The sequence below is a fragment of the Oncorhynchus masou genome, chromosome 6 (assembly GCF_036934945.1).
Source record: "Oncorhynchus masou masou isolate Uvic2021 chromosome 6, UVic_Omas_1.1, whole genome shotgun sequence".
In the NCBI taxonomy this organism is placed as follows: Eukaryota; Metazoa; Chordata; class Actinopteri; order Salmoniformes; family Salmonidae; genus Oncorhynchus; species Oncorhynchus masou.
In genome coordinates, this window is record NC_088217.1 from 13892430 (window position 1) to 13911899 (window position 19470).

General features: G+C 43.5%; 1 protein-coding gene across 2 annotated transcripts in view; it reads right to left on the reverse strand.

The window, feature by feature from the left end:
- rtf2 (replication termination factor 2) overlaps nucleotides 1-9932 on the reverse strand; it is a 63367-nt gene extending 53435 nt beyond the window's left edge. The window contains exons 1-5 of one of the 2 annotated variants that reach the window (XM_064967591.1): nucleotides 9734-9932; nucleotides 9135-9229; nucleotides 3186-3279; nucleotides 2550-2689; nucleotides 1897-1975 (exon numbers count right to left, since the gene is read on the reverse strand). In XM_064967591.1, coding sequence (XP_064823663.1) covers nucleotides 1897-1975; nucleotides 2550-2689; nucleotides 3186-3279; nucleotides 9135-9229; nucleotides 9734-9802 — 477 coding nt within the window. In that variant the 5' untranslated portion in view covers nucleotides 9803-9932. The remainder of the gene's footprint in view (nucleotides 1-1896; nucleotides 1976-2549; nucleotides 2690-3185; nucleotides 3280-9134; nucleotides 9230-9733) is intronic. The other variant, XM_064967590.1, reaches the window with a different exon arrangement.
- Nucleotides 9933-19470: the final 9538 nt, after the last annotated feature.

Sequence of the window (19470 nt, forward strand, 5' to 3'; positions counted from 1 at the left end):
TTAATATCCAAGTGTCTGGTGGAAAGCAGACTGAACCAGGTATTCCTCTAGGATTTTGCACGTGCTTAGCTACATTTGTTTTGCTAAATAACTCCCCAGTCCTTAACGATTACAAGCATACTCATAACATGATGCAGCCACCACTATGCTTAAATATGGAGAGTGGTACTCCGTAATGTGTTCTATTGGATTTGTCCCAAACAAAACACTTTGTATTCAGGACAAAAAGTGAATTGTTTTGTCACATTTCTTGCAGTATTACTTTAGTGCCTTGTTGCAAACAGGATGCTTTTTAATTTATTTGTTTTGTTTTATTCTGTACACTCTGTCAATGAGGTTAGTAAGTATTGGGGAGTATCTACAATGTTGTTTATCCTATCACAGTCATTAAACTCTATAACTGTTTTAAAGTCACAACTGGATTCATGTCAAATCCCTGAGTGGTTTCCTACCTTTCCTACCGGCAACTGAGACTAGGTGCATTGACACACCAGCCAAAGTGTAATTAATGACTTCACCATGCTCAAAGGGATATTCAATGTCTGCTTTTTATATTTTAACCCATCTACCAATAGGTGCCCTTCTTTGCAAGGCATTGGAAAACCTCCCTGGTCTTTGTGGTTGAATTTGTATTTGAAAATCACGGCTCGACTGAGGGACCTCACAGATTGTATATGTGGGGTACAGTGATGAGGTAGTCAAAAATCATGTTAAACACTATTATTGTAGATTTTAAAAAACAATGAACATAAATTATTGTTTCATTCAATTTCACATAATAATTTCATGATGCTCATTATATATTAAAGTTGAACCAAAATATTATATGTAACAAAAACTAAATGAAATACGAAATGATTGTGAATTGAATGAAACAATAATGTATGTTGATGCTAATATGATGTACAATATTCCATTATGTTTCTATATAACAATAGCGTAATATATTTAATATGCCATATACCGTTTTTCTTTACAGTTTCCCTAATTAATTTGAATTAACGTAATCATTATGACACACCCCTCACTACTGTCATTGGTTACACTAATTGCATCGTGCGTCTACATAACCTGGTTCAAGTATTCATGACATTACCTTGAGGAAGGCACAGTGATGCCGAAACGTTGGTAAATACCCATTAAATTGCTGGGAGATTATTATACATAGAGTGTGCAACTGTCTTTATTTTGATAGTAAACACTATTATTGCACACAGAGTGAGTCCATGCAACTTGTGTGACTTGTTAAAGGAAAACTCCACTCAAAAACTATATTTTGGTATTTGTTTGTCCATTATGCATTGTTGACATAGTCCTAAATGTTTTGAAAGACATGTAACTTTCAAAATACAGGAAGTATACCCGTATGATGATTTTAATAAAATGCAACATATTAAGCACATTTTGACTCCTGAACTTATTTAGGCTTGTCATAATAAAGGGGTTGAATAGTTATTGACTCAAAACATTTCAGCTTGACATTTTTTATTAAATTGTAAATATATATATTTTTTAAAACATAATTCCCCTTCCACAAATTATGGGGTATAGTGGGTAGGCCAGTGACAACAACAAAAAAATCATCACAATTGAATCAATTTTAAATTCAGGCTGTAACAACAAAATTTGGAAAAAGTCAAGGAGTGTGAATACTTTCTGAAGGCACTCTATCTACCCTTACCACTCCAGTATACCTGCACATTGTAAATAAGGTATAGGTACTGACCCTGGAACTGACTCTGTATATAGCTTATCTACTTCTCATGTGTACTATGGATATTAGTTACTGCATTGTTGGGCGAGAGCTTGCTAGAAAATGTACAATAAAACTTGAAAGTCAGCAAACTGCAGAACAGCATAGCTTGTTGGAGAGGATGCTACATAGTCTTGACCAACCTTGTGACATATCTCAGTCTTGACTTCCTTCAGGGCGCGGTCGGAAAACACACAACCACAGGTACGCAGAAAACAGAACCTGCGAGACAAGATCACACACACAAGGGTTAAGATTGTGATGCAACAAACCTCTATTGTCCCCCTTTTACTCTGTCTACCTGCCCGTCTACTTCCTTCTATTCCTATCCCGAAGGAGTTCAGAATTATATTGTCCTTAAAAAATTTCTTAAAGAAAGTGACAATGCTCAAATAGTGGAGTGGCTCATGTTATCACTCAATCTCATCTCTACAGTTTAGAGTTTACCACTGCACAGACCCTGGTCCCAGATCTGTGTGCGCTCTTGCCAACCCCGTTACTGTCATTGTGAAGTCAGGCCGAGACTCAGGCTAGAGGCAACTGCATTAGATTGAGTGCCAGTACTCTGTAAGATGCCAACATTGTGAGACCAAACTGCACCCATCTATGCTTCTCATTGAATAAGATGGTGAGACGTTGACGAGATGCTAGTATCTAGGGTCCTATACATTAGTTCACACCGTAGCAAAACATTTTGCAAAGGAGAACAAGCCTTACTAATTGGACAAATTTAGGTAGGTCCCTCAGAGCGATGAAGAAATCCATGAGGAATGACGTGCACGCACACACACAGTACCTATGTTTGCCATTCATCTCCAGGCCCACCACAGGACAGATGAACATGGCACAGTGCATGTCCTCGTAGCGGTCCCCTTTGGTGTTCCTCCTCTCGCCTTCCCAGGCTGGGTTGTCAGTCAGGTTCAGCTCCTTTATATCCTGTGGAATGACACACACACCATAATATTATGGGTTATCATTTCATTTGATTCCCTTTAGATAATGCAATGATATTAGGGCTGGGAATTGCCAGGGACCTCACAATAAGATATTATCACGATACTTAAGTGGCGATGCGATATGTATTGCGATTCACACGATTCTATATGTATTGTAATTTAATACTGAGATTTTATTGCAATGTGATGTTCCAAACATATTGCTCACTATATGTCTGCTGCAGAAATACAAGAGAGCACGAGAAAACAAATTCTGATCAATCAGGGAAATAAAAGTGCAGGAAAGATGTTGGCTTGCTATTTCAGAAGAAGATGTAGAACAAGGTATAGGATAAAAAATATTTTTTACAAATCAACACTTATGAGTCAATATAATATCATCCAAAAATAATATTGCGATGTAACTGTATAGATTTTTTCCCCCATCACTAAATGATATGTGTGGCCTCTGCTGAAACCACAGATAATTTCCATACCTTAATGCCACGGAGATGTGATACAACCTCGCTGTTGGGTCTATCTGCGGATTTATCCAGAAGGAACTCAATCACGGCATCTTTGTTGTAAAGTCTGTAAACAAGAATAACATTAAAGATTACGGAATACATTTGTGATAGAACTATCTAATAGACCTGTTTTGACAAAAATTTGAGAACTGTTAAATGTTGAATCTTGGCCCCTGACCATTTCCTGTTGCATTGGGCAAGATTTTTGATTTTATTTAACCTTTATTTAACTAGGCAAGTCGGTTAAGAACAAATTCTTATTTACAATGACGGCCTACCCTGGCCAAACCCTAATGACGCTGTGCCAATTGTGCGCCGCCTTATGGTGTTGCCCAATCACGGCTGGTTGTGATACAGCCTAGAGTCAAACCAGGGTCTGTAGTGACTCCTTTTGCACTGAGATAGAACGCTGCACCACTCGGGAGCCCCTTAGTAACTAAAGCTAGTGAGCGCCATCAACAAGTTGCAGCTAGCTCCCCTTAGCCAATCCCCTATTTCTGTGTCCCAAATCTGTAAATCGCACTCCGACCTGTGAAAGGCAGCAATATGCCACAAAGCATCTAGTCTGAAGGAAAGCTACAACAAGAAGTTGTTTAGCTAACTAGCTAGCCAGTAGCTAACTTTAGCTACTACTTTAGCTACTGTAGCCAAGGATTGAGTGCTGTGTTGTTGGGGTTCATTGAAACACAACAGAACAACGTGCGTGGATCACTGCTATGAAGATCTGGCTACAATTCACTGCTTGCTAGCTAGTTAGCTGTTTTCCACTCAGTGTCTGAAGGCCTAGCAAAAGCTATTTATTCTGTTAAAAGCTGTCTTTACCACCCAAAAAGCTAACTTTTTATGTTACAGGAAAATAAATCTGATTGTGGGTTGCTGCAACATCTCTAGCTTGCTAACTAGCCAGACAGCCAGTAGCTAGCTTGCCAGTAGCTACAGTAGCTAGCTTGCCAGTAGCTACAGTAGCTAGCTTGCCAGTAGCTACAGTAGCTAGCTTGCCAGTAGCTACAGTAGCTAGCTTGCCAGTAGCTACAGTAGCTAGCTTGCCAGTAGCTACAGTAGCTAGCTTGCCAGTAGCTAGCTTGCCAGTAGCTACAGTAGCTAGCTTGCCAGTAGCTACAGTAGCTAGCTTGCCAGTAGCTACAGTAGCTAGCTTGCCAGTAGTAGCTAGCTTGCCAGTAGCTAGCTTGCCAGTAGCTAACTTGCCAGTAGCTAACTTGCCAGTAGCTAACTTGCCAGTAGCTAGCTTGCCAGTAGCTAACTTGCCAGTAGCTAACTTGCCAGTAGCTAACTTGCCAGTAGCTAACTAGCTAGCTTGCCAGAAGATGGAGAGCAATTCTGGGGGGGTTTGATGCCTTGCTCATGGGCACAATGGTAGCAGATGATACATGGTATCATTGACCAGCAGCCTTCCAGTTGCCAGTTCAGTTCCATTCCCATATTTGTGTTGCCCCAGTCCGGGTCTTGAACCATTAACCTTCCAGTTGCTGGTCTGCCTCGCCAACCTCTGTTTCACAATCCTGGTCCTGGGGACCCAAAGGTGTACACATTCTTGTTTTTGTACTAAGACTACACAACTGATTAAAATGATCAATGTACCAAGCTTTGATGATTTGAATCAGGTGTGTAGTGCTATTGCAAAAAATAAAATGTGCAACCATTTGCGACTCTAGGATCAGGAAACACAGCTCTACAAGACCAATAAATTAGTTTGGTGCACAACCACAATGGTTTCTGCCCAGGATGACTCTATTCCCACAATTGTTCTCCACCCAGGGGTGCTGCACTGCAGGCAGTTGGGAAAAGCAGAAGACATATTTCCGTTCTAACCAACAGACAATAAAGTATCTATTCTCTCCATGACGATGTCACAAGATGACTAGTTGCACATCTCTACACCCACAACATTGTTGTGAATGTCTATTACTATAACTACATAGAGTAGTATTGTGAATTACTTGTTTATTGTGAAAGACTATTATTGTGAGAGACTAATATATTGCATTATAACATGTTTCCTTGCCAACAAATGAGAGAGTTGAAATGAGAGAGCTAAAATGACACTTGAACTTGAGATGGGTTAATGGATTACTAACTGAAATCTGGACACGGACAGAGCTAGAACATCTTACATGTAGCCAAATATGAAATTAACTCCTGCAGAATTAAGTATTTCTTCCAGGATAATGATACACCAAATTTGATTTTTGTCTCAGGAAAAGTGGAGCAATATGCCAAGATGTATTTCTTACAGTATCTCAAGCAAAAGCGAATATGCATTAATTCAGTCAGCTCTATACGGAAATAAGAAACAGGAAACCGCTCACCCAGAGGCGGCGCTCCTTGTGTCTGGGGACTTTAATGCAACATTAAATCAGTTTTACCTTATTTCTATCAGCATGTTAAATGTTAAACCAAAGGGGGAAAAAATTCTAGATCCCCTTTACTCCACACACAGAGATGCATACAAAGCTCTCCCTCACCCTCCATTTGGCAAATCTGACCATAATTATATCCTCCTGATTCCTGCTTTACAAGCAAAAAGTAAAGCAGGAAGCACCAGTGACTCAGTCTATAAAAAAAAAAAAAAGTGGTCAGATGAAGCAATGCTAAACTACAGGACTGTTTTGCTATCACAGACTGGAATATGTTCTGGGATTCTTCTGATGGCATTGAGGAGTACACCACATCAGTCACTGGCTTTATCACAGTGACTGTACATACATGCAGTGCTTCGAAAGGCTGGTAATGGCTCACATCAACACCATTATCCTAGAAACACTAGACCCACTGCAATTTGCATACCGCTCAAACAGATCCACAGATGATGCAATCCAATTTGTAAGTCGCTCTGGATAAGAGCGTCTGCTAAATGACTTAAATGTAAATGTAATGTAAATGCAATCTCTATTGCAATCCACACTGCCCTCTCCCACCTGGACAAAAGGAACACCTATGTGAGAATGCTATTCACTGACTACAGCTCAGCATTCAACACCATAGTGCCCTCAAAGCTCATCACTAAGCTAAGGATCCTGGGACACCTGCCTCTGCAACTGGATCCTGCACTTCCTGACAGGCCTCCCCCAGGTGGTGAGTGTAGGTAGCAACACATCTGCCACGTTGATCCTCAACACTGGAGCCCCTCAGAGTTGCATGCTCAGTCCCCTCCTGTACTTCCCTGTTCACCCACGACTGCATGGCCAGGCACGACTCCAACACCATCATTAAGTTTGCAGATGACGCAACAGTGGTAGGCCTGATCACAGACAACAAGACAGCCTATAGGGAGGTCAGAAACATGGCCGGGTGGTGCCAGAATAACAACCTATCCCTCAATGTGATCAAGACAAAGGAGATGATTGTTGAATACAGGAAAAGGAGGACCAAGCACGCCCCCATTCTCATCGACGGGGCTGTAGTGGAGCAGGTTGAGAGTTCAAATCCCTTGGTGTCCACATCACCAACAAACTAGAATAGTCCAAACACACCAAGACAGTTGTGAAGAGGGCACAACAAAACCTATTCCCCCTCAGGAGACTGAAAGGATTTGGCATGGGTCCTGAGATCCTCAAAAGGTTCTACAGCTGCAACATCGAGAACATCCTGACTGGTTGCATCACTGCCTGGTACGGCAACTGCTCGGCCTCCGACGGCAAGGCACCGTAGTGCATACAGCCTAGTACATCACTGGGGCCAAGCTGCCTGCCATCCAGGACCTCTACACCAGGCGGTGTCAGAGGAAATCCCTAAAAATTGTCAAAGACCCCAGCCACCCCAGTCATAGACTGTTCTCTCTACTACCGCATGGCAAGCGGTACCGGAATACCAAGTCTAGGACCAAAAGGCTTCTCAACAGCTTTTACCCCCAAGCCATAAGGCTCCTAAACGGGTAATCAAATGTCTCCCCGGACTATTTGCATTGTGTCCCGCCACCTGCCAACACCCTCTTTTACGCTGCTGCTACTCTCTACATGTACATATTACCTCAATCAGCCCGACTAACCGGTGCCCCCGCAGATTGACTCTGGTACCACCTGTATATGGCCTCGCTACTGTTGTTTTCACCGTTTTCTTTATTATTTACCTACAACCTATTTTTTACTTAAAAATTGCACTGTTGGTTTGGGCTTGTAAGTAAGCATTTCACTGTAAGGTCTACTACACCTGTTGTTTTCAGCACACGTGACAAATAAACTTTGATTTGATATGTCTATATCTATGTCTTATATAACAGCTGTCAATATTTTAACGAAGGAGAATATGCATCAATGAAGAAGTGAATTCTTAACAGAAACATTCATTTTCATTGCTTTTATCCTGAAAATATGTTTGCAAGGAAATAGTATTTAGGATACATTGTTTAGAACTGTTGCGCTTTCTCCGCGGTCCCATCAAGAGGAGCAACATTGAAAAAGAAAACTTTACAGATGTCAGCTAGATGATTGATGCATTCATTCTACCGTAAGACATTTATTTGTGAATACCGATTTATGTAATTATCCTAATTATGTCTTCTAGGAAAATAAGTTATGACTGAAGAGAAGCTACAGGCCTAGCCTTGGCCTACTTGACTAGACAAGTTAACAAAAACACGTAATGCGGTTGCTAAACTAATCGTCACGCAGTGAATTTATGCTACAATTTACCACAGTCGCTACTAATACCACAACGGTTGAAGTAATTACTACCACGATAATCCATCCACCTGACTGGTGTGGCATATCAAGAAACGGATTCAACAGCATGATCATTACACAGGCCCACCTTGCGCGGGGGACAATAAAAGGCCACTCTGAAATGTGCAGTTTGATCACACAACACAATGCCACAGATGTTTTGAGGGAGTGTGCAATCGGCATGCTGACTGAAGGAATGTCCACCAGAGCTGTATTTATGTCTGTAATAAAGCCCTTTGTGGGGAAAAACTCATTCTGATTGGCTGGGCCTGGCTCCCCAGTGGGTGTGCCTGGCTCCAAAGTGAGAGGGCCTATGCCCCATCAGGCCCACCCAGTTATGTAAAATCCATAGATTATGGCCTAGTGAATTTATTTAATTTGACTGATTTCCTTATATAACTGTAACTCAGTAAAATTTTGAAATTGTGTTTATATATTTTTGTTCAGTGTAAATACATAACAGTGTCACACCAGCTGTATGACAAGTGCACAACAACGGAGATGTAATTTATAGATCGGCAGGTAGGGGGCTCTCAAGCAGCTAGATGTCCTTTACCATTAGGCCATCAGATTTACCACAATGGTCCTTATAGGACATATCACTGCACTCTATACTCCTCTGTAAACTGGTCATATCTGTATATGTGTCGCAAGCCCCACTTGTTGATGCTTATATATAAAACCCTCTCAGGCCTCACTCCCCCCTATCTGAGATATCGACTGTAACCCTCATCCTCCACATACACCCGTTTTGCCAGTCACATTCTGTTAAAGGTCCCCAAAGCACACACATCCCTGGGTCGCTCATCTTTTCAGTTCACTGCAGCTAGTGGCTGGAATGAGCTGCAACGAACGAGCACTCAAACTGGACAGTTTTATCTCAATCTCTTCATTGAAAGACTCAATTATGGACACTCTTACTGACAGTTGTGGCTGCTTTGCGTGATGTATTGTTGTCTACATTCTTGCTCTTCGTGCTGTTGTCTGTGCCCAATAATGTTTGTATGATGTTTTGTGCTGCTACCATGTTGTTATGTGTTTCTGCCATGCTGTGTTGTCGTCTTGGGTCTCTCTTTATGTAGTGTTAACTCGTCGTGGTGTGTGTTTTGTTTGTTACCCCATCCCTGTACCCGCAGGGGGCTTTTGGTAGGCCATCATTGTAAATAATACTTTGTTATAACTGAATTGCCTAGTTAAACAAAGGTAAAATAAAAAACAAACTGATGAAAATAATCCTCACCTTCCCAGATCACAAGTAACAATTGGGCGCCGGAGTTTCTCCGTACTGAGAGCACAATACTTCCACCGAGCAGCAAGCGCTGCATTTTTGTCAACCTTGAGTAGAGAGATTCACACTTTCAACTTAGTTCATGCCCACTGCTGTTCCGTTGCATTTGGTTATATCTTAAATACTTCGTCGCTAGCTAAATACAGTTAGTGACAGGAGACAACCAAGGAAGGAATTGTTAGAGTAACTCTGATTGAGATGCAGGACCACTGTACTACCACCTGTCCCATAATGCTCCGTATTAACGAGCTAATTACACAGCCATGTCAAAGTATCTCATCAACTATGATGAATGTTGATACTTTGTTATTTCTGAAACGAGCATAACAGGCTAGCTAGCTAGCAGACTTTACGTGGGCATGGCGAGTTAGTAAGCGAACTAACTGATTAATAAAAGCAAGCTAAATGATCACATGTATGTATCTAACATTAAGGTCGTTTGGGTGGACTATAGTTTCTCTGTTTTTTTTTTACAAAACCTCCATAACGTTAGCTAGCTCAAACGCGTTAACTAACGTTAGCTAGTTTAAGCTAGCTAGCTATAAGGTTACCTTCTCAACTTTCTTTGGGCCTTTCACCAACTCATGCCTTTTAGGAATAGTTCCACCATCACATCCCATTTTGACAAAGAGCACAAAAAGTGATTTCTTGGCCTGATATCGCCTGATAATTTTGCTCGGAGAAAATCCAAACAGGCTGGTTGTAAATAAACAAAGAATATTCAAAGAACATCTCTCAATGTTCCAACAATTTGGATATCGCTCTCTAGTGTTCAGAAATAGGTTTGCCTGTTAAAATATTTTCCAGTAATGACCCCCAGGAAGCAGCATTTCGGTTTTTACTACGACTTCAACGAGTTCAAAAACCTTGTCAAGAGGAAATTATACCAAAATAAGATGAATAGCTATGCTATTGTTAAGGGCATTTAAGTTCACATTCTTTGTCAAAGTATGTTGTAAGAATTGGTTATTTTTTGTAAGCTTCTTTCTTGCACTTTAACTACAAGGTATGTTCCCAAATAAACAAATTAATATTAATATTTCATCAGGTCACTTCTAATGCAATACTTAGAACTTTGCAGATCTACAGCATTCGATTGTAACTAGAAAAATTAAATTTCCTGAAGAAAATGTGGTTTGCTTGCGTCTTTTGATGTGTTTTTCATGGTATTTAAAGAAGTGGTTGTGGTAGGGACAGCATTAGAAATTGTAGTAATATGGTTGTCATAGGCTATAGGTTAGTCATAGTGACCTATTTTGGGATGGTTTGTAGGTGTGGAGGTATTATAGTGGGTTATAATGGGCAAGTAGTAATGGTAGTGGTACTATAATAGTTGTTACAGTAGTGGGGGTGGTGGTAGTAGTAGTAGTGGTAGTTACTTCAATAGTAGTGGTATTAGTAGCAACTGTGGTAAATTGTAGCATAAAGCTTCATTGAAGCAATCTAGAATCAGATTTAAAAACAGACAAAACTACACCTTATGGAACAGCGGGGACTGTGAAGAGACACACACATAGGCACCGACACACATACACATGGTATGTGCTCACTCTACACATTGTAGATATAGTGCATTTGAAAAGTATTCAGACCCCTTCCATTTCTCCACATTTTGTTTCGTTACAGCCTTAATATAAAATGTATTAAACTAAACATTTCCCTCATCAATCTAGACACAATACCCCATAATGACAAAGCGATAACAGGTTTTTATATAATCTTGCAAACTTGTTACAAATAAAACACAAATACCTTATTTACATAAATATTCAGACCCTTTGCAATGAGACTCAAAATTGAGCTCAGATACATCCTGTTTCCATTGATCATCCTTGAGATGTTTCTACAACTTGATTGGAGTCCACCTGTGGAAAATTCAGTCGATTGGACATGATTTGTCAGGAATGTGTCTCCGGAGTTTTTAACCAACTGATTTAAGGCAGACACAGCAGTTTTTTTTAATTAAAAAGGAGAAGTCCTTTATTTAAAAATAGGCAAATCCAAAAGGTGGTGAGAATAGCACAAAAAAGTTACTCATTTCCACAAGAGCATCCACCGGAATCGACAAGAATACACAGAACACTAGGGCTGGGTGCTAACATACAAACACAGAGCACAGAACTGGAGGGAAACAAGGGTTTAAACAATCAAAACAGGCACAGGTGAAATAAAAAACAATAAAAAAATAAGGTCAAAAAGCACAATGGGGGCATCTAGTGCAAAAGGCAACCCTGAGGAGGAATCCCCCTAGGTGGCTATGTTCCTAATTAGGGTGGAGGGCCCTGAACTTTCAGGGTCCAGGATGTCAACACTGGAGTGAGTCCACCATGAGGACCGCTCACCCGAATCCAGTATCCGATGGACGCAGGCCTCCAATGAGATACGGAGGGGGAGGTCTGTCTGCAAAAGAGCAGAAAAAACAACAGGTTTTAACAATGAAATAAAATTAATCTTAGTGTGGGGATGAGAAACTGGGTTAACTCTCCTGGTGAAGGCCGATGTATTTTTGGGACAGCTTGATCCACCCGGACTATCTCTTGTGGACAGACTCTCTGCAGGGCGCAGGGTCCCGGGACGGCGACGTTGTTGGCTTGCCTCTGTGAGGAACGCAGATAGCAGAGGTTTTCAAAGTCTGGTCCTGAGGGAGGAGGAGCATAAAACTGACACTCGTCTCCAGTGGAGGAGGAGTGCTTCAAAACAATAAAGATTTTTGCACTGGAGGGTGGTCCAGCTCATTCATCCTCTCTGTTTGGCAGTTGGAGAACCCTGGAAGACTGAGAAGCCCCCATGAGTTGGCGAAGGCCTTCCAAACCTTGAGGTGGGGACCTCTGTCAGAAACCATATCTTGAGGAATGGATGATGATTAATTACCAACTCAGCCGTTTCCTTGAGATAACAGTCAGAGGGACGAACCTGCTGGAAAACCTGTCGATTATGACTAGGATAGTAGTATTGCCATGGGATGGAGGAAGTCCAGTAATAAAGTCCAATGAGATATGGGACCAGGGTCTGAACTGAGATGAAGGAGTCCTTGAGGGCGGAGGTGAGAAGATTTGCCCTGGCAGCATGGGACAGGCATTGTAGATGACCTTCCCTTATGGAGCCACCAGAACTGGGATGAACTCCAAGGCGACCTACGCCCGGATGACAGGTGAGGCGAGAGGAGTGCCCCCACAGAAGGACCTGAGTCCTCACTGCCTTGGGGACAAACAACCGATTGCCAGGACCTCCTTTCGGGTCCGGTTCGGTGGCACGTGGTATCCTCAACTTGCCACGAGATGGAGCCACAATCTTAGCAGCAGGAAGGACAGATGGCATCTCGAATGATAAACTGGGACATCCAGTTTGCTGAATAAACTGGAATCGATTGAAGAAAAGAGACCATTTTGTCTAGATGTCTGGATATACTCCAGATTTTTGTGGTCCGTAAGTCTTGAAACGGGTGATCGGTAGTGTCTCCATTCCTTCAATGCCATCTTAACCGCTAGGAGTTCAGTCCCCCACATTGTTCCTCTCAGTCGGGGTAAGCCGGTGTGAGTGAAGGAGGATGAAGCTTTTGTCTTCACCCCTCTGAGACAGGACAGAACACCAACCTCTGATTCTACCTCCATGGTTCATCCGATTTTGGATTGGAGATGTTTGATATGAGTCTGGAAGGAGAGTTTACAAAAGTTCTGAGGGAGAGGGAACGCGCTTCTCTTCCCCCATTGCCACCCTTGGTTAAAGCTGAGAGCCCAGACACTTGCTATAGATGTCCACATATTCCTGGGGTCCATTTGGAACCATCCCAGGAATTGTACTCGGTGAATGGAATTCACATTTTTCCGGCAACGTACAGATGGCTGTCAGGAGGCGTTTGAGTACTTGTCTGACATGCTTAGTGTGTTCTTGAAGGGAGCAAAGATGATTTGGTATGTTAAGCATATCCCTAAGCACATCGCGTTTGGAAGAGGTTGGAGGGCATCACCAAGTATTCATAGTGACCAGTGTTGTTGATGGGTCATCCACTGACCAGGTCTGATCCGCACAAGATGGTTAGATCAAGCACAGTGTCCTGGAGCAGGAAGGCTGTGGCCATAAGTATACAGAACGGTTATGGTGAGTCCCCGGTAGTCGATGAGGTGGAATCCACCGGGCCACAAAGAAAAACCCTGCTCCCGCCCACACGCAAGAGGCCTGCTTCCAGATCCTTGATGTGATCCATATTCAGATAGGGAAAAGATCCGACCCCTGGGGGGCGTGCCCGAGAAACAGGTCGATGGGGCAACCTATGGGGTGGTAGCATGGTGGCCCTCTGTTTGCTAAACACCAGAGATGGTGCCAGAGGACCGGATTCTAAAGACATGAACCTCCGATTTGACAAAATACAAGTAGCTGACCCCACTGCTGATAGTGCTGCCAGTCGAAGTATGGCTGTGAAGAGAAAGGACAAGGGAACTCGGAACAGGAGATCAAATGAAAGTTCATCAATTCCTGGTGTTGTGAAACTGAGGCTAGTGACATGAGTGACAAGTCCAGATCCCAAAGGGCTTCCATCCAATGAACCCTATGGTTCACTTAGAGGTTCAGAGGGAACGCAGAGTTACCTGAAAGCCTTGGCCAGGGCTTGAAGGTGAAGCTTGTGGTTGTCCCAGGAGAGGGTGACGGAATGAAGGCATGGGAGGAGGTGTTTCCCGTTACAGTTCCCCCGGTCTGTATATAAGAAATGGCCCGGTTGCCGCACAGTGCATCCGTCTCTCTCAGCCTGGGAATGCGTCCAATCTGCATGGGTTCCGATGGAGCCAGCGAGGATAAAGGTCAAAGGAATTGTCCATAGAACTCTGAGACTGGGTTGTGTCAAGGTACAGAACTGGGGAATGCTACCAAAACATTTCTGCAGCATTGAAGGTCCCCAAGAACACTGTGGCCTCCAGAATTCTTAAATGGAAGAAGTTTGAAACTACCAAGACTCTTCTTGGAGCTGTTTGCCCGGTCCTGTGTGGCTCAGTCGGTAGAGCATGGCGCTTGCAACGCCAAGCATCGTGGGTTCGATTCCCGCTGGGACCACCCATATGTAAAAAAGTAGTGGCCCCAGCAGACTTGTAAGTCGCTTTGGACAAAAGCGTCTGCCAAATGGGATATATTTTATTTATATATTTCAATCGGAGGAGAAGGGCCTTGGTTAGGGAGGTGACCAAAAACCTGATGGTCACGCTGACAGAGCTCTAGAGTTCCTCTGTGGAGATAGGAGAACCTTCTAGAAGGACAACCATCTCTGCAGCTCTCCACCAATCAGGCCTTTGTGGCCAGACGGAAGCCACTCCTCAGTAAAAGGCACATGACTGCCCACTTGCAGTTTGCCAAAATGCACCTGAAGACTCTCAGACCATGAGAAACAAGATTATCTGGTCTGATGAAACCAAGATTGAACTCTTTGGCCTGAATGCCAAGCGTCACATCTGGAGGAAACCTGGCACCATCCCTACGGTGAAGCATGGTGGTGGCAGCATCATGCTGTGGGGATGTTTTTCAGCGGCAAGGACTGGGAGACTAGTCAGAATCGAGGGAAAGATGAAAGGAGCAAAGTACACAGAGATCCTTGATGGAAACCTGTTCCAGAGCTCAGGACCTCAGAGTGGGGTGAAGGTTCACCTTCCAACAGGACAATGACCCCAAGCTTCTGTATGTCCTTTAGTGGCCCAGCTAGGGCCCGCACTTGAACCCGATCAACCATCTCTGGAGAAACCTGAAAATAGCTGTTCAGCGACACTCCCCATCCAACCTGACAGAGCTTGAGAGGATCTGCAGAGAAGAATGGGAGAAACTCCCCAAATAGAGGTGTGCCAAGCTTGTAGCATCATGCCCAAGAAGACGCGAGATTGCAATCGCTGCCAAAGTTTCTTCACCAAAGTACTGAGTGTCTGAATACTTAAGTAATTGTTATATTGTTATATTTCAGTTTATATATTTTTTATAAATATGCAAATATTTCTAAAAACCTGGTTTTGCTTTGTCATTATGGGGTATTGTGTGTTGACTGATGAGAAACAAAAACAATTTAATCAATTTTGGAATAAGGCTGTAACGTAACAAAATGTCAAAAAAGTCAAGGGGTCTGAATACTTTACGAAGGCACTGTATATATACGCTGTATATACTTTACCAACAATGACGAGACAGCCTACAGGGAAGAGGGGAGGGCCCTGGCAGAGTGGTGCCAGGAAAATAACCTCTCCCTCAACGTCAACGAAACTAAGGAGCTGATTCCGGACTTCAGTAGAGAGCAGAGGGAGCATGCCAGCATCTACATCGACGGGACCACAGTGGAGAATGTGAAAAGCTTCAAGTTCCTCGGCATACACATCGCTGACAATCTGAAATGGTCCACCCACATACACAGTGTGGTGAAGAAGGCGCAACAGCTCCTCTTCAACCTCAGCAGACTGAAGAAAATTTGCGTGGCCCCTAAGACCCTCTCAAACTTTTACAGATACACCGTTGAGAGCATCCTGTCGGGCTGTATCCTCGCCTGGTACGGCAACTGCACCGCCCGCAACCACAGGTTTCTCCAGAGGGTGGTGCGGTCTGCCCAAAGCATTACCGGAGGCACACTGCCTGCCCTCCTGGACACCTACAGCACTCGAATAATAGCCTGTTCACCCACTATCATCCAGAAGGCGAGGTGACGCATGGGCCCAATAGATCAAACGGTCGCGGACAGCAGACGGAATGCACAGACGCCCAGCTGGACATTGGAGGGGAGTGGGCACTGCACGTAACGCCCGCTCGATGTCCGTGTCCAGCTACCACACTTCCGGTGCCACCAGGCAAGAGGCCGGGAGTATGGGAGTAGGATCCATGGGCCGCTCCTCTGTGTCATACATCCGGGACAGTGCGTCTGCCTTAACATTTTGGGAACCTGGTCTGTATGAAAGGGCGAAAACAAAATGGGTAAAAAACATGGCCCACCTTGCCTGACGAGGATTCAGTCTCCTCGCAGCTCTGCCAGGAATGTATGACCTGAGATAATAAAACCTGGGTTAGGAGAGAGAGGGGGGGGGGGGCACGATCTACACCCAGAAAGAGCTACATCATGACATCATAATGACTGCTGTTTCCACCCTGCTCTGAGAAGGTAAGGATTTTGCATCAGTTCATTTTGTGTAGAAAGAGATGGCAAGGTGCTAAATCAGGCCTGTAGACATAGTTACTGTAGGATGTCATTAATTAGCAATTTAACCATAGGCTGCCAAATACAAAAAGCCTAAAAATTGACATTTTTTGTTATTGTTTAAGCTATATGACGACTGTGCATAAGTTGAGTCCCCTTCCATCTCCTCTGCAGATTGGGAGCCCAGTTTAGATTTGCTAGATCTACTGTACATTTTTATCTATTTTCAATAAACCTTTTTACAGGAGAAGTACCTTCCAGGATTTAAAACATTCAAACCCAAGGATGAGCTGAACAATGATACCTGCAAAAAGAAGTCCATGGAGGCAGAGGGGAATGTAGACGTCCTCTTCAGCCAAGGGGGAAATGGCCTTCCTTTTTTTCAGCATCTGATCACCCCTCATGGTTCAGCCAAGGGGGAAATGGCCTTAATTTCAGCAGCATCTGATCACCCCACATGGTTCAGCCAAGGGGGAAATGGCCTTAATTTCAGCAGCATCTGATCACCCCACATGGTTCAGCCAAGGGGGAAATGGCCTTAATTTCAGCAGCATCTGATCACCCCTCATGGTTCAGCCAAGGGGGAAATGGCCTTAATTTCAGCAGCATCTGATCACCCCTCATGGTTCAGCCAAGGGGGAAATGGCCTTAATTTCAGCAGCATCTGATCACCCCACATGGTTCAGCCAAGGGGGAAATGGCCTTAATTTCAGCAGCATCTGATCACCCCACATGGTTCAGCCAAGGGGGAAATGGCCTTAATTTCAGCAGCATCTGATCACCCCTCATGGTTCAGCCAAGGGGGAAATGGCCTTAATTTCAGCAGCATCTGATCACCCCTCATGGTTCAGCCAAGGGGGAAATGGCCTTAATTTCAGCAGCATCTGATCACCCCACATGGTTCAGCCAAGGGGGAAATGGCCTTAATTTCAGCAGCATCTGATCACCCCACATGGTTCAGCCAAGGGGGAAATGGCCTTCCTTTCAGCAGCATCTGATCACCCCTCATGGTTCAGCCCTGTTTAGACAGCCTCACCTTGATGTTCCTTGGAGAGACCCTCATGGTTCAGCCCTGTTTAGACAGCCTCACCTTGGTGGTGGTGTGTGTGTGTGTTTGGGTTTGTGTGTGTGTGTGTGTGTGTGTGTGTGTGTGTGTGTGTGTGTGTGTGTGTGTGTGTGTGTGTGTGTGTGTGTGTGTGTGTGTGTGTGTGTGTGTGTGTACAAGGTGTCAAAAACATTCCACAGGGATGCTGGCCCATTTTGACTCCAATGCTTGGCTGGATGTCCTTTGGGTGGTGGACCATTCTTGATAAAAACAGGAAACTGTTGAGTGTGAAAAACCCAGCAGCGTTGCAGTTCTTGACACACTCAAACCAGTGTGCCTGGCACCTACTACCATACCCCATTCAAAGGCACTTTGATCTTTTGTCTTGCCCATTCACCCTCTGAGTGGCACACATACACAATCCATTTCTCAAAAGCCTGAAGGCTTAACAATTCTTCTCAATTCTCCTCCCCTTCATATACACTCATTGGATATACCGGTGACATAATTCAGGCATCATAGCTTTCACCTGGTCAGTCTATGTCATGGACCGTTCCTAATGTTTTGCACACTCAATGTATATCATATTGCATATTTGTGCATTATTTATACTCAATTAATTTCTCTGTAACAATGTGCACAATAACCTTGTAAGAGGTTAGTTATGTTTTTCACTGAACTGTTTTGATCATGGATACCAAAAATGACTGACAAAAACAGATCTTTATTACGGCAATCATTAGTTAGGCATGAAGGATAATACACTTTTTTGTTTTTACAGCTACTATATACAGCACCAGTCAAACGTTTGGACACACCTACTCATTCAAGGGTCTTTCTTTACTTTTCCTATTTTCTACATTGTAGAATAATAGTGAATACATCAAAACTATGAAATAACATATATGGAATCATGTAGTAACCCAAAAAGTGTAAAACAAATACAAATAAAAATATATTTTCTATTTGTGATACTTCAAAGTAGCCACCCTTTGCCTTGATGACAGTGTTGCACAGTCTTGGCATTCTCTCAACCACATTCATGAGGTAGTCTCCTGGAATGGATTTCAATGAACAGATGTGCCTTGTTAAAGTTAATTTGTGGGATTTCTTTCCTTCTTAATGTGTTTAACCAAATCAGTTGTGCTGTGTTTTGGTACAGACCTGGATAGTAAGACAGAACTCTGCAGGATATCTCTGCAGTAGATTGCAACACCGCCCCCTTTGGCAGTTCTATCTTTGCAGAAAATGTTACAGTTAGGGATGGAAATTTCAGGATTTTTGGTGGTCTTCCTAAGCCAGGATTCAGACACAGCTAGAACATCCGGGTTGGCAGAATGTGCTAAAGCAGTGAATAAGAGCACCTGGGGAGTAGGAGTGGAGCTAGGCTCTGCAGGTCCGGGATTAACTTCTTCATCACCAGAGGAACAGAGGAGTAGGATAAGGGTATGGCTAAAGGCTATAAGAACCGGCCGTCTAACACGTTCAGAACAGAGAGAACCTCAGCCACGCACAAGGTCCTAAGCGATAACTGCCATCGATAAGAGACATTACTGTGCAGCTGTAGTCATTGACCTGGCTTAGGCTTTCGACTCTGTCAATCACAACATTCTTATTGGCAGACTCAACAGCCTTGGTTTCTCAAATGATTTCCTCGCTTGGTTCACCAACTACTTCTCCGATAGAGTTCAATGTGTCAAATCGGAGGGCCTGTTGTCCGGACCTCTGGCAGGCTCTATGGGGGTGCCACAAGGTTCAATTCTCGGGCTGACTCTCTTCTCTGTATACATCAATGATGTCGCTCTTGCTGCTGGTGAGTCTCTGATCCACCTCTACGCAGACGAACCGACACCATTCTGTATCCCTCTGGCCCTTCTTTGGACACTGTGTTAACCTGTTGAAACTCTGGGGGCGCTATATCATTTTTGGATAAAAAGACGTGCCCGTTCTAAGCGCAATATTTTGTCACAAAAAGATGCTCGACTATGCATATAATTGGTAGCTTTGGAAAGAAAACACTCTGACGTTTCCAGAACTGCAAAGATATTTTCTGTGCGTGCCCTAGAACGTGAGCTACAGGCAAACCCAAGATG